The 14,814-nt window shown below is 52.0% G+C and overlaps 1 protein-coding gene across 1 annotated transcript in view; it reads right to left on the reverse strand.

The window, feature by feature from the left end:
- Window positions 1-2,086: 2,086 nt before the first annotated feature.
- The window catches only part of CFAP65 (cilia and flagella associated protein 65), a 31,492-nt gene continuing 18,764 nt past the window's right edge, over window positions 2,087-14,814 (reverse strand). The window contains exons 20-31 of the mRNA XM_084264459.1: window positions 12,005-12,109; window positions 11,023-11,214; window positions 10,122-10,280; window positions 8,800-8,943; window positions 8,247-8,363; window positions 7,507-7,644; window positions 6,879-6,941; window positions 5,338-5,552; window positions 4,841-4,990; window positions 4,035-4,310; window positions 3,272-3,409; window positions 2,087-2,603 (exon numbers count right to left, since the gene is read on the reverse strand). Coding sequence (XP_084120585.1) covers window positions 2,567-2,603; window positions 3,272-3,409; window positions 4,035-4,310; window positions 4,841-4,990; window positions 5,338-5,552; window positions 6,879-6,941; window positions 7,507-7,644; window positions 8,247-8,363; window positions 8,800-8,943; window positions 10,122-10,280; window positions 11,023-11,214; window positions 12,005-12,109 — 1,734 coding nt within the window. The 3' untranslated portion in view covers window positions 2,087-2,566. The remainder of the gene's footprint in view (window positions 2,604-3,271; window positions 3,410-4,034; window positions 4,311-4,840; window positions 4,991-5,337; window positions 5,553-6,878; window positions 6,942-7,506; window positions 7,645-8,246; window positions 8,364-8,799; window positions 8,944-10,121; window positions 10,281-11,022; window positions 11,215-12,004; window positions 12,110-14,814) is intronic.

The following is a 14,814-nucleotide window of genomic DNA, read 5'->3' on the forward strand; positions in this document are numbered from 1 at the left end:
GGAAGAAAAGGCCTGTTGTGTGTGGCATTAACTGCCTGAGCAGTCCTGACAGCCAGCACAGGGGAGGGAGCCGTGGGCCTGCGAGCTCCCACTCTGCCATCCTCACTCTGGCCATACACCTGCAGCAGCCCGGCCTGGCCAACCACCCGGCCCCACGGAACATCATCCCTCTTCACCCCCCAGGTGCTAGGAGGAAGGAGCAGCACCTGTATCTACAGTATCTCCGGGTGAGAGGTGGGGCTTAGAGAGCATGGTTTGCAGTGGCAGGGATTTCCCCCTCTTCTGGGACCTGGGCTGGGGGTCTGGCTCTGCTTTAGACCTATGGCTTGTTGCCTCCACCTTCAGCAACAGGTACCCACTGCCCCCTGCCTCTTACCCAGGGACAAATCCTCCCCACTAGTGCTGCACATCTCTTCTCGCCCTTCACCTCGCTGCTGGCCCCAGGATCCAAGTGTGGGGACAAGCAGCAGGGAAGCACTGGAGGAGGTTGTGAACCCTACCACTGTGGTCTGGTGGTGCTGCTGTCTCACCCCTGTCTTCCACAAAACAGGGCTGAAGGGCTGTTCCAAGCTCAAGAAGAAGGAGCAGGAATTTCCCCAACCTGGGAAAGGGACTGTCCTGGGTGTATTTGTAACATAACTCAACTTAAAAGCTGCTCCTGGCTTTGCTCAGTGCACCCAGAGTGGTTCTGGTGGGCAGGCAGCATAGAAGACGTAGAAGAGCGGTGACACTACAGCACCTCACAGCCCCTGCAGAGAGCTGAGGTGGTGCAGGTAGCTCTCAAACCTCTTGTTCCCCGACTCTGCCATTGCTGAAGGCACAGTCTCTGTGATGCTAATCAGAGGAGTGAAATTACCCCTGATAATGCTTCAACTGGCAGGTGCAGTGCCAGTCTGCTTACCTCCAAGTCCACAGCTCAGGAGAGCAGGAAGGATGTGAGCTTCAGTGACCAAACCCTAACAGAACCATTCCTTGCACCTGCTTCTGCACTCAGGCTCCATCCATTCACTCCTGGGCGTGACACCAGACTTACACACAGTGTTTCCCATGTCAGCTCATCTATCCCACAGGGCAGGGGAGTTAGCACTGATACAGTCTAGAGCACACCAGATCATGCAGCAGGTCTGAGGATGGACAAACTCACCACCCCTGGGCTGCAGGCAGCTGGATTCAGCCTGCTTTAGGAAGACAGAGAGGAGAGGCTCCTGTCCCTGCCTGCACCACGCATTTAGGAAGTGGGCACCTGTAGTGAGCAAACCCCAGCGAGGAGCCCAGACCAGGCAGGCACCCCAACTGGGCTGAACAGCCAGGTGCTGCTGGGGAGGAAGGGAGAGTCCAGAGGGAGAGAGAAAGGCTGCTGTGACCTAGGAGGCCAGGCACCCAGAGCAGTGGGGAGGGAGGAGAGGATCTGCACTTCTCATGAGAAGACCCAGGACCCACGTGAAGGCCCCAGGCACCCAGGCTGAGCTCGGGAGCTGGCAGTGCCTTTGCTCCATCATCTCAAACAACAGGAACAGCTTGGCCCTGGGGCTCAGTACTGGTTACGCACGCAGGGCTCCTGCAGAGACCTGAGTGCTGGGGTGGTGCCGGGTGAGCTGCAGCACCCCCAGGCACAGCAGGCACCCGCCCTCTGCCAAGGAGGGCAAAATCCCTCTGCAGATCCTCATGCCTGGTCTCCTCTGAGGCTGCCAGGAGACAAAGAGCAGCCCTGGTCGTGGCTGCGGGCTGGCACGGGGAACCCGGGGCAGAAGGGGGTTGGGGGGACCCACGCCAGCTGCATCCCTACCGTGAGCTCATAGCAGGGCTGCAGAAGAGGGGAGATGCTGCAAAGCCGGCGCCCAGCCCCAGGCTCAGCTCTGCGCTGGCACCGGGATTTGTCACAACTAACACCGCCACCTCCCGGCTGTGACAAACGCCGCTCCTTCGCAGCGGCACCCTCCCGCTGCTTGGGCCAGCCCTGAGCATCCCCTGCCCCAGTGAGAGCCTTGCAGAGCCTGCCCCTGGGAAGGGCAGAGCTTCTCCAGGGTGCTCGCAACCCCAGATGCATCGATCATCTGTATGTCACAGGCGGTGTCCGTCTGCCCAGAGGCCAAGCTCCTTTATTGGGTTGCAGTGTGCTCCACGGTGCTGCAGCCGCTCTCTTGGGCTGGGATGCAGCATGTGGGACCTGCAGCAGCCACCAGAGCAAGGAGGGAGGAAGATTCAGTACCTGTGTCCTACTGCTGTCAGCTCAGTAGCTCAGTGCTCAGCTGAGAGTCCTTCCTCAGCTACATTTCAAAGCAAACTCCACTCCTGTCCCAGCAGGAACAGGCACGGTGGTTGTCCAGATGGTGGTGTGGGTCCAGGTCCTCCGATGATGTCGCCAGCCACAGAGGGATCTCAAAAACTCTGCTGTGGAGTTGCCAGGGGATTCAAATTGGAGCTGAGGACATAATCAGACATACCTTCTTGGCAGACAAAATGCTGAGCTCAGGTCACAGTGTGGGGGGATCAGAGTTGCTCTGGACATCACAGGGTTGGGATGAAGAATGGAGAGACTTGATGTGCACAGCACAATGCCCAGCAGCTATGCTCTTGAGGGTGGGGGTGCTGGATTGGTGACTCTGAAGGAGAAGAGATTGCTTTTGGGGTGGGGAGAGTGCAGCCTGCTGCAGCCTCCTTCCAGGCAATCATCCCTCCCTGGGGGATCACAGGGAACACTTACCATCTTGACAAAGACTACTGCAGCTCTGCAGATGACATCTCTGTCCAACAACCCTCTCTCAATCCCATCTCCCCACACTTCTCTCCAAGCTGGGGCAAATCCTTATGCTTTGCCCTCAGCTTCCAACCTGCTTCCTCAGCAGCAGCTGTTCCCTCAACCTAGCAAGGTCCCACATGATCTTGGACCACGTTAGCTTTGCTTGCTTTCTGCTCTTGGTGCTGCCTGCACCCTGACCACATTTCCTAAGGGACCCTCCCTGTGCCAGGCTTTCCAGTGCCTCAGGGCACCCCTTCTGCCAGGTCTTTTCTCATGAGGCTCTGCCCCAGAGCTGCATGAAGATCTTGTGCCTGCAGAAAGGCTGTACCGCTACCACCATCAGTCTGTGGCTCAGGACAAGACAGGAAGGGGCAGAGGCTTTGGGAGTGGATTCCCCCTTTTGTACAGGCAGCCTTGGCATCAATAGGCAGTGACTCAGGTAACCCATGTGGTCTAGAACACGGGCCATGCTTCAGCCTGGCATTTAGGACAGGTCCTGTCCCCCACCACAGCACAGATAGGCTCTGCTACCTTCGGGAAGGGCTGGGGGGCAGAGCCATGACCCTGGGCCGGGCTGTCAGCATCACCTCCCCACGGCTGGCTTCGATCAGGATGTTCTGCAGCGTGTTGCTGAGCACCAGCTCCACCAGGTTCCCAAAGGCCGGCTGCCTGGAGGGACAAAAGGACAGGCAGAGGACAGCTATCAGAAAGCAGATAAGGCAGGCTGCTGGGACTCCTCCCCGGAGGCACCAGGCACAGCAGTGGAGCACACACTGTTTTCTACACGCTGAGGCCAATGAACTAAAGACTTGAGCAATGGGGTGCTGACCCTTCTCCCAGTACTGCCACGGGCTGGCAGGCCCTGGCCTCAGACCAAGCTGGGTGGCTGTGGTTTCACTGGGCCCTTCCTCCAAGCTATCCCATCATTTGTATTTTTGCATGTGGCCTGCAGCAGCGTGCAGGGCTGTAGCCACAGCAAACGCAAGGTGATGAAATACCCCAGGACAAAATAAAAGGTAAAGGTAAGCACCCCTTGTACTCCAACACCTAACGTGGCCAGGAGCATCACCAGCAGCATCCTGGTGCTGCCCAGAGCTCAGCCCCAGGACACAGCAAACCTGCGCTCAGGAGAGGGTGGCTAGGTGGGCTCACATCCATTTCCACCCAGAGCACACTGAACACTCCAGCAGAAATGCCTCAGGGCAGAAGCAGAAATGGGATTCTGGATGGGTGATGTGCTGCCATGGCTCTCCTGCACACGCAGCTCTTGCCCTTCATGCAAGTTCTTCCTCACCTGCTCATCATCTCCTGCTGCAAACTCTCACTCATCCTCTCCCAAGACTCCAGCAAATCATTGTTGGGAGAGGCTTCCTGCCTCATTTCTCTTCTCTCTCCATCCTTCTCAGGGTAAAGATCTGGGGAAGCAGAGACCCTGGAGGGTACCGTGGAGCACTGCCTCCCGCCCTGGAGTTCTACTGATTCTTTCTGCTGGAACTGGGAGAAATATGGAATGGGCTCATCCAGGCTTCTTCTCACTGCATCATGGAACTGAGTGCTCTGCAAGAGGTTGCTGGAAGGAGGAAAATAAGGAACGAGTCCTAGAAAATCAGATATCCACTGGGGTCATGCAGGTCATTACAAGACAGTACAAATCAGAGGAAAACCCTGGCTGATGTCAACCTTCAGTCCATCTCTTCTTGCTTTCTGGGCTTAAACGAGGCAGCAAGATGGCCCAAACTAAGGAAACTACCTTTCCCTCCCCAGCACCACTTCTTAAATTGCTGCAGCTGGCAGACAAACCAGGTGAATCCCAGTGCAGCCTGTTCCCAAGATCATGGCAGGCAGAGTGTGCTGGCTCCTGGGAAGTGACACTGTTCCCTATGCAGAGATAGGCCCATCCCCAAACTGAGGAGCAAGACCCTGCCTCTAGCTGTCACACCAGGACTCCTGAGCTCGGTATCCCCAGGGCAACCTTTGGCAGGCAGAATCCCCCACTCTGGTGCAGCAGGAGTGCCCAGACCCCTCTGGAATTAGCAGAGGGCTGACTACGCTGCACACACTCAGGGGCAGGGGCTCCAAACCGGGTAAAGCAACACCCACCTGATGACACCTGTGAGTGTGTCAGTCACTATCTGCAGCTCCTGTTTGGAAGCAGCAGCCAGGGACAGCCATTTGGGGTCCATGTCCATCCTGTCTCTGTCCCTGCTCCCATCCTCAAACATGCTCTCCAAGGGCTGGTGGCTGAAAGGGCTGGGAAAGGAGGAGTTGTTCCATCAGCTGCAGCACGACTGACCCGAACTACCCAAGCAGCACTGCAGGCAAGAGGGGAGCGGTGCGGGGTGCCAGTGGAGGAGGAGAGGGAGCAGCTGCAGTCATGACAACTGTGGTGAGAGGAACACTGAGGTCTGACAGAACCTTCTTTTTGAGGGAGGGAGAGAAACAGGTCACGTCAGCTAATGCTGGGGAAAGCGAAGCCCCTCTTGCCTGATACGGAGGTGCTGGAGAGGAGCAGAGCAGAGCTCCAAATTCAGTGCTATCACAGCATGGACAGCCCTGGCTCAGGTGAAGATGTCACTCCAAAAAGCTGGATCTCTTACCAGGACAAGAAGTGTTTGGGGAAGTCCGAGGTGAAGTTATTGAAGAAGTCCTCAGTGGAGCAGAATCTGGCTGTCACACCAAGGTGTAAGAGGACAGGCTTGGGAGGCTCTGGTTTGACCCACACCCGGCTGGCTTCTTTGTCCAACAGCAGCCTCCTCTGGAAGTGTCCAGCTGGCAGATTGGGCATAGGGTGGTTTTTAACAGGGGGTAATGTCTGTCAGAGAGAAAGAAGTGGCAGGTACTTAGCTGCTTCTTTGGCCACAGGTAGGCTGGTGTAGGTGTGAGCACTGCATGAGAACTGGAAAGCCCAGCTGCCAGAGCCACCAGATCCTGGACAGAAGTCAGGGTCAAAATGATCTTTGCACTGCAGGACCCCCATGAGCAGCCATGATCAGGTCCACTCTGTCTATGATGCCTAGTGAACCAACCTTGAGTGTCAGCCAGGATTCAGGGTCTTCCCAGGGCCCTTGGGGCTGTTAGGCTCCAGTCCATCCCTGGGGAACAGTGAGAGACTGTCTCCCACTCTTCCAAGCACACCAGGAATGCTGTGGGAGATGGGATGTGCAAGAACACATGCAGAAACTTTCCCCCAAGCCTGGAGGGAAACCAGGGACGGGAAACCGACTCCAGATACACTATGTGGGCCAGGTCAGAGTTGCATTACCAGCAGTTAGTTTGGGGGAAGTTTCTTAAGACAGGAATAGTCCAGAAGCCTGAGCCAGAGGGATACCACCAGCTCTGGAAAAGCCCTCAGGCATCCCAGGACGTCAGTGACCTTTGAGACCCAGCCATCCAGCCTCTGGGAATGAGGCCAGAGGCCTTCACCTCTCCTGACACAGACAGAGCAGGTCATTTCAGGCTCCAAATTGTCACCAGGAGATAAAATCTTGGACGACTAAATTAAGCTTTTTTTACTTTTCCCCAACTACTCTCATGTTCATCCCAGTGAATGCCTCAAATGGCATCGCTGGTCACAGGTAACAGCACAGGGCAGACAGTCTGCAAATTGAGCTTTTAAGCAAATTGAGCTGTTAAGATTTAATCACAGAATATCCCAAGTTGGGGATATTATGGGAAGGGACCCATAAGGATCAAGTCCAACTCCCTTCAATCGAGGCAGCCCCTGCCCTTCTCCTTTGGCGGCACAGCACTCTGAGGACAAAGCCTGCACCATGCCAGGGTCTGCTTTCCCTCATGGCACACTTCCATTACAGCCCCAGTGTCAAACCAGTCCAGGTACCGACTGCTCTGCCCATGTGCATCTTCTCTGTTTATTCAAAACCTCTCCCCCACTCTCCAGTCACGGGGTGTGTTTGGATCCAATTTCATTGCTTGGCCACCTCAGCTGGAAAGTTACTGCCCACAGGACACAGCCAGACTGTCTGATTCTGTCTCCTCCAAACAGTCTGTCTCCCAAAGCCTTGAAGCTACAAATGCTGCTGTGCTCCCTGCCCAGGCTCCCACGCTGTGACACCCAGCAGCTGCCTCTTGGTTAAAGCAGTCACTCTGATTCTACTTATGGGGGACGGGCCTGACCTACCTTGTATTTCCTGATCACAGCTGAAGGTTCAGGAAGATTTTCTGTCTCAGAACTTGATAACCTCTAAAAAGAAAAGGAAAAAAAGAAAAGAAGAGAAATGACAGTGCAGGGAAGACAGGGAAGAAGAAGAGTCCAGGACTTTGTTTTATTTTGTCCCAGCTGAGAGCCAGTGATCTCATCCTCCCATTCTTCACTCAGGCCACATTCTTTATGTGGGTTACACATTTCTCTCCAGTGTTTATTCATGGTTAAAATCCAACCATCTGTTCCCAGAGCCACTGTTTTGGTTTTTGGTGGGAGTTTTTGTTTTGGTTTTTTTTTTCAAGGCTTCTTATGCACTTCCAAATTCCAGATGATTGTTAGCAAATTCAGAGTTTCTCAGGTGATTAGAAAGAGAATTTTAATTCCAAGTGCCCCACCTGCCATTCCCTCTCTCAAAAGGATTTCTGGCTAGCAACCAAGATCTCCTTTTCCACTATCCACAAACTAGCTATGAGACCTTGAGTAGATCAGAGCCTCCTGTCCTCTTAACAGCTTGTCTAGGTTTTCTTAAAGAATGTTTCTTGTTGACACCTGGCTGCTGTTCTGAGCTGAGCTAAGCTGGTGTAAAGTTCTGGCTAGCACTTACCCCTGCAGCTGACTTTGGCTTCTTCTTAGTCCCAAGGTCCTTCTCTGTGATGGTGAATTCCACTGCCTGCCGTTCCTTTTCCCTTTCCCACTCCTGCAGGTCCTTCTTGTACTGAACCAGGGACTCCTGGATGTATACCTATCAAGCAAACCATGATCGGGGGAGTAGGTCTAGAAAGGAGCTGCATGTGACACAGCCTCTGGTTCAAGTCCTTCCTGTCATCCACTCCTTCCTTCCAGGAGGGTCACAGTCAGAGCCCGCTCCCTTCCCATGTCTTCCAGTGGCAGGAAGGGGAGAGAACAGCACTACTGTGAGACTTATACAGTGAAGAGACAATCCCCTGCCAAAGGACACCTGGAAAGCATCCAGAGGGACACTATTGCAGATCTGTGCCCTGAACAGTGTTAAAGCAGTAAGACTTGCTTGTTACAGACAGCCAAGTCTCTGGCACCACTGAAAACCAGTCCCACTCCAACCATGGATTGTAGTTGCTGGGTGCAACTCCCAAAGCCACGTGTTGCACAATTACACCTCATGTCATGAGCCACACAGAGACACAAAGCATCAGAAGGCATGAAGCTCAGTGTCTACAGTGATGAGAAGCACTGGCCATCATTATGGAGCAAAGGAGGAGTCCTTTGGCTGGAAGCAGTGGGCAGGTGACTACTGGGACCATCCATTTGGGAACTGCAGCGACATGCCCAGGGGATGGTGATACACAGGTACCTCTTGGGTCTCACCTCACACACCAAATCTATGCTGTAGATGGAAGGACTCCCTGAAGGTCGCAGTGTGATGAAGCAGGGGATGCTCTCTCCGGGCTGCACAACCCCTGACTCTGGAGCAACCTCCAACACCTGGGGAAAAAAAAAAAAAGCCACAGAGGAGGTTTTTTACTTTTTCACTGTCCTGGGACCTTTCCATGTGCCTTCTTTTTGCAGGAAACAGGAATGTGGGAAATCCCTCCCCTTCTCAGAGGTATGTGGCATGAGAGAAATCAAGCTGGTGTATTCAGAGAAGGACTATGGACTTTGCTGGTAGACAGAGTCCCAAGGATGATTACAGCTTGCTGTAGTTCTAGTTTCATGTGTCCTCCCTGAAGTCTTCAGATTCCCCTTCTGAATTTCTCTCCCCCCACTTGCCTTCACTTTCTCTGCCCTGTCCTTCCATCAGCTAGTACAAAAGCCAAGTCCCTAGCATTGTTTCTGACTGTGTGGTTGCAAGCAGAAGGTTCCTTTGTGGCACAACAGAGACGGGCAAAAGGCTGCAGAGGAAAGCGAAGGAAGGACTCACCCCCTCGTCTTTCCAGGGGCTGATCCGCCAGGCAAACGCAGCAGCCTTGCTCTCCGAGATACTGTTGAGAAACACAAATCTGCTGGCTTTGGTGCCCTCTGGGATGCTTCCAAAGCAAATCCTGTGGTGTGACAAGGCAGCTGCCTGTGGGAAGCAAGGGGAAACCAGGAGGAACAGCGGTGAAGGAAGATGGGATGTGGCCGCTGGAGAAAGACAGTCACAGAGTCCTCTTCAGGTTCCCCAGCAATTTCTAGATGGTACTATCAAGGTACCTTCACCACAACAGCTCGAGGGAGCGTTGTGTTCCTCTCATTTTTGTTCTGGTCACGATGACTCTTGGCTGTGAGAGGACAGCCCTGTTGCAGTGGGTTCCAGTGAGCAGTGAATAGAGCATAATGCTTGTGCTGGGGCAGGAGAGGGTCTCAGGACCACAGAGGACCAGTAGCACCAGGAACCTCTCTGCAACACTTGTGGTCCAAGTCCTTTCCCCCTGCAGTGGGCAATCACATGGGGGGCATGCTTGGGCAAAATCTTTATCAACCTGAATGAGTTCCTCTGCACCTTGCTTTGGGCATGCTGCTAGTCTGTCTCGTTCACAAGGCACTCTAATTAATTATCCTGATCATTAGAGAAGCTAATGACACTTGGTTACAGACAACAGAGCCCTGTGGAACGGCATCTTCCTTGGCAGCCCCAGACAGGCTTTTAATCACCATCTTTATGCTTTACTTGGGAATGCAATCGCACTGCTGGAAGCCAAAGAGCTTATGTAGCTGTGGCTGGGCTCCAAGGTAGGCACGCTGGTGTCACACAGGATGAATCCTTTACCTGCCTGGATTATGCTTCCGCTGGTGCTGCTTAATGGTGATCCACTACACTGGGATCTGTGGCTGAGTTTAAGAACAGCTTGTCCAGGCTGAGAGGCCAGCCCTAGCCAGGCCAAACAAGCACCTGCTGAATGCTCTTTTTTGTGAATGCATTACCAGAGAACAAGGTGCTGGAGCTGCAAATGAGAAAGGTAGCTGGGATGGGGCTGGGGGGAACTTTTAATACAAAAATTCAGAACATAGTCAACCCCTAAAGCCTATTTGGTTCTAATGGCAGTGGAAGCAGCATGCTGGAAGGCAGGTACCTTTCACAACAACTGCTTTTATGAGCTAGGCTCTAGTTGACCTGCTAGAAGGGATGTTTCTTGCTCTATCTCATGGCAAATGTACTCTCCTGCAACACAGATGACTGTTAGACATGGCCTCTTGTGTATTTCAATCTCTCTCAACACATTTCTGGACTAATCACATTGCTCACATCAGTAATGGACTTACCTGCCCGGGCACAGTTAGCTTGGTAGAACCTGCAAAGACTGAAGGAGGCAAAGCTTCGCTGGATGGGGCAGTCTCTCCTACAGTGTTTGGATCATAGCCTACTCCCTGGAAGGTAATCAGAGCTGATTCTCCCCCCAGGATGTGGATGGGAACTTCAACCTGCCTCAGACAAGATAAGAGCTTTAAGTCCAGAGTCATGTTTGGGGGAGATGTGCAATAAGCTCGTTTACTTGCAAAGGGACTGGTCTAATTATGCCACACACGCAGATGAAGAGAAATCCAGCCTTTTTTGCTCTTTCAGGTCTCAGCCTTCCCTGCTAACCCAGGAAAGCTGGCTCAGTAGTCAATTAGCCAGATATTGTATGAGATGGGCAGATACTCCCTCTCGGAGCAAGAGTTGAAGTTTTAAGTAAAATTTAGTTATTTTTCCATGCATGCACCACAGAGTGGGGCAGTAAGCAGTGCTTCAGCTCTATCTCAGCCTGCCTGCTGCAGCCTAGGGCAGAAGTCTTTGGGAAAGCCATTTCCAAAGGGCTGCAGCCGTGTACAGCGCCGTGATAAAGGACAATGACTTCAGTCTCTTTCATGGAAGCTACTAGAGGCCAACAACGAACCACCGATCCGATCAGATACTGATCCCTGGTCACTGTCTGATCCTTGAAAAATATATACTGGAATGAGTCTGGTTGTGGAAGAAATCTGTTCTTTGGCAAGAAGAAACTTGTGAGATAAAAATTTATCTGCTCCATTTCATGACCAGACCAGCCACTCATTTACTTTGCTTCTTAGAGGAATGGAGCTCAATTCAACTGCAGCATGACCCAGCCCAACCATCAGTGGGAAATCTAAACAGTTTTAGGCACACAACAACAGAAATAAGCTGTTTCTGGATAGGTCTTACCAGGTATGTTCTAGCTTCCAGTGGTGAGAAGATCCACTCAATGTAACCTGTTGTGCCAGGGAGGATTTCTCCTCTAGGAGTTAGGCAGACAAACACAGGATGCTGAAAATTCTCCTTCTGGATCCTCATGATGTTGTCCAGCTGAACCTCAAACCTCACAGGCACAGAGCCACCATTGTAGAGCTCATAAATCTGAAGTGAGTCGGAGCAAGCAGTGCTTGTTATACCATGCACAAGTTAAACTAGTTAACACATCCCCAGAGGACTCCGATAAGCATTAATAATTAATTAGTCAGCTTGTGTCCTAAGAACAAGGAAGCCTCATAGTGTCAGGATTTATCACCGAGTGACAGGAGACCGTGCCGAAGGTTTATCTCAGCCTATGTACATTGATAACTACAATGCCTCTCCAAGAGGTGCCCTGTGAATTCAGTTAGGAGAAAATTAATACAAATTAGCTAAAGGGATCACTGTAAAGCAGATTACTTGAAACGCAAACCCACTCGTATTAAAGTGATCTTAATTCAATTCAGACTTGCTCATTTCCCAAGTAAATTAGGCAGAACAGAATCAAAGCTGCCTTTCTGCTGAATAAGTGTTTAAAGAAGTTTAATTAATTTACAAAAAAAAAAAAAGAAAAAGAAAAAGAAAGGATTTCTTCCCAGAGTGCCTGGAGCAGCTACACACATTTTCACTCCCATCCAATGCAAGAGAATAAGGGAACAGCCCAAGACACCTCACAAGGCTTCTGGCCAGAGCGAACACCAAACCCTGTCAAATTGGACATGGTGAGAGGTACTGTCCCTGCTGCCATCCCAGCTGCACGTTCGGGCTCTCCTTACAACTCAGCTCAAAATTTTGCTGTGGCACTTTCCACAGAGGCCATTCCCTTTCCTGGGAAGTGCCTCAGACACTTGGGATGCAGCAACACCTGCTCCTTCCCCACGCTTGCTGTTGTTGGGCTTGGCCCCAGGATGCTCACCTGCGTGGGGGAGGTCCCGACGGCAACGGGTGCGAATTGGTGCTCAGTGGATGCAAAATGAATGTACGGCTGGTCCTGCTCCACCGTCAGGCCGCTGAAGTCGAGCTGCAGTGGGAAGAAAGGCAGCAGTTTCTCACAGGGCCTGAGCTCCACCACTAACCACCACGCAAGGGCTCCCATGGGGTTTGCGAGCTGAGGCCAACACTGCTGCGGGTGTCGGTAACACCAGGACAGTGTATCCTAAGGAAAAAAGCAAGGAGATGGAGAGCCTTCTCAACTGTTGTCTCTTCTCTGAGAGCCAGTACTTTGCTTGTTGAGAAGGGACTTTTCTCCCTGCCATGTTAGGCACCAGCCTCAGTGCTTCTTTTTGAAATTGTATGGTAGAGATTCTCCATGAATGAAAGTGTCTGGACGGTACATAGGAGAGTGTGCAGATGTGATGGCCAAGTCCTTTGGAAAGACAGGATTTTAGGGAAGTAACGGCCTCATCTTGTAAAGGACCATCTGGATGTCCTCACTCTGGGAAACATCCTGCTCCAATAATACATTTCACGGTCCAAAATCTGCAAGAAGATCCCAGCTGAATTTTAAGTGACCAAGTAGCGATCAACAATATATTGTTAGCAAAGTAAAATGGAGAGATTTATAAAGCTATTTCATCACAGGGAAGAGGCACAGGACTCTGCATTTTGAGAGAGCTGCCATCAGGCTAGAGAGGACTCGTAACCGCAGGGATAGCCCCAAAGCACCCCTGAGCTGTGTACCGAGAGACAGAGGCTGCAATGCAGTGACAGAGTTGGTGATGTCTCTGCTTGGGCTGGAGGGAGCTAACGTTGTTGCAGTTCATAATTAGCTAAGCCTAAACCACAGATATTTTAAAGTACATGTGCAGAGGATGGAGAGGATGTTTGTGACACTTGTGGAGGCCTTGGACAGACACCTGCAGGAGATCCAGTACCAGATGCTTGAAAAAAAAAAAAAGAGCAGAGTGCTGGTTCCTCTAAAGCAACCCACTCCAGTTCAGCTCCACAAGGAGAGTGAGGAAGGATAGAGGACTAGAAACACAATGCTAACAAGGCCCCACGTACAACCTTTCCAAAGCATTACATGAGCATTCAGCCTCCTGAGGGCCTCAGCAAGCCAGATGAAGTGCACATAGAAGGACAAAAGCTGACAGGTTCAAGTTGTAAGGGGAAAGGGACAGAAACCTTCCCAAGCCTTGGGAGTGAAAGGCACATTTACATAACTCGAGCCAAAAAGCCATCCCAGATTCCACCAGACCACAACTGCTGAGAACAAACCCTATCAGTTTCCATTGACACTGGATGCAATGATTAGCGAGCTATCAGTTAAAGGGAGAGAACAGGGAAGAGCTGCTGCAACCAGTTCCCCTTGCAGAGTGCACAGACTCTGTCCTGCAGCGAGGACTTAGAGCAGGAGAGGAAGATGCCAGATTCCCTGGGGAGGAGAGCTGCCCAGAGGATGTGAGCTGCAGGTGACAACATCTCACAACACCTAATTAGCAGCTACAAGGTGCAAACACTTCCAGTTTATGGATCCAGTGTGTTAGGGGATTCTGCCTGAGGTCCAGCCTCTTTCTCCAGCAAGTTTTGGGAACCAGCCTACCTCACCCTGCAACACCTGCAGCCAGCTGGGCTTTTCCTGCTAAAACTGCTGAGAGCTGCAGATTCTGTCTGGCAAAACTATGCCAGAGCTCCAAGCACAAGGTCACAGCTGCATTCCTATGGGAAGGCTGTGGTGACGAGGCAAAGGGCAACCCGTGAGAACACGAGGCAGCAGGAGACCTCATTTCTCTCCAGCATAAGAGAGTGGGTAACACACAAGTCCCACAGAAGTTTTGTCCTGCTGCCAGAAGAATTATTGCCAATAGGAAATCAGTTTGGCTCCTTCCAAGTGCCTATAAATCCAGTCAACACGGGACTGAAAGGTGGCCACTGAGTGGGGAAGGAGTAATGGAGAGGGAGCTCATCCTGAGGGTGAAGCAGACAGGCTCCGTTGGGGAAGCAGAGGAGTGGAAGGTCAAAATGTATCCACATGGGTAGAGCCATCAAAGAGATCAAGTTTGGACCCCCCCAAAAAATCATGCACTGGCTTGCAGATGGCTAGCATTCCACTCCACAGCCAGGCAATGGAATTTGACAGAATGACCAGGCAATGCCCCAGTCCTATGGTCTCCACCTCGGCTTATTGTTGCTTTCTCATATTTCCAAAGCTTAACTTTCAGGGTTCCAAAATTTAACTTTGGGGCATTTGCTTCCCTGAAGGTTAGTACATGTTCTTTGTATTTCACCAGGTCCCTAGGTGAGGATCTGTTCAACCCAGGCAAGTGAGGATGCTTAGGACAGTCTCTGCCATGGGGTCTGGCAGCTCTGTGCTCATGCCAGGACTGAAATGAATTAAGGTACAGTGTGTTCAGGCCCAACATTGCTCTCTTTGCAGAAGAAGGAGCCTCTTCCATTTCTAGTTCCTGATACTAGCAATTCATCACCATCACTGTGCATCCCCACAGGTTGTGACGCCCTGCACTGCTTCAGGTCTCTGGACTAGCCTCCTGTTGCCACAAATCCAGCTCATCCTCGAGTCTTTCAGCATCCCCAGCCCCCTCCTTCCTCCCCAACTCCCTGCTTTTTCAGGTCCTGCTACAGTGACAGTGCGAGGCAGGGTGGTGCCCTCAGGAAGGCACCAAAGGCACTGGCTATGTGGCAAGGGAGAATGTGTCCCCTTTGGGCTTCTGGTGCTCCAAAGACTATTCTCTCACTGTCCAGCTGGTGAAATGCTCATATCCACTC

This window comes from Gallinula chloropus (genome assembly GCF_964237585.1).
Source record: "Gallinula chloropus genome assembly, chromosome: 5".
NCBI classification, from domain to species: domain Eukaryota; kingdom Metazoa; phylum Chordata; class Aves; order Gruiformes; family Rallidae; genus Gallinula; species Gallinula chloropus.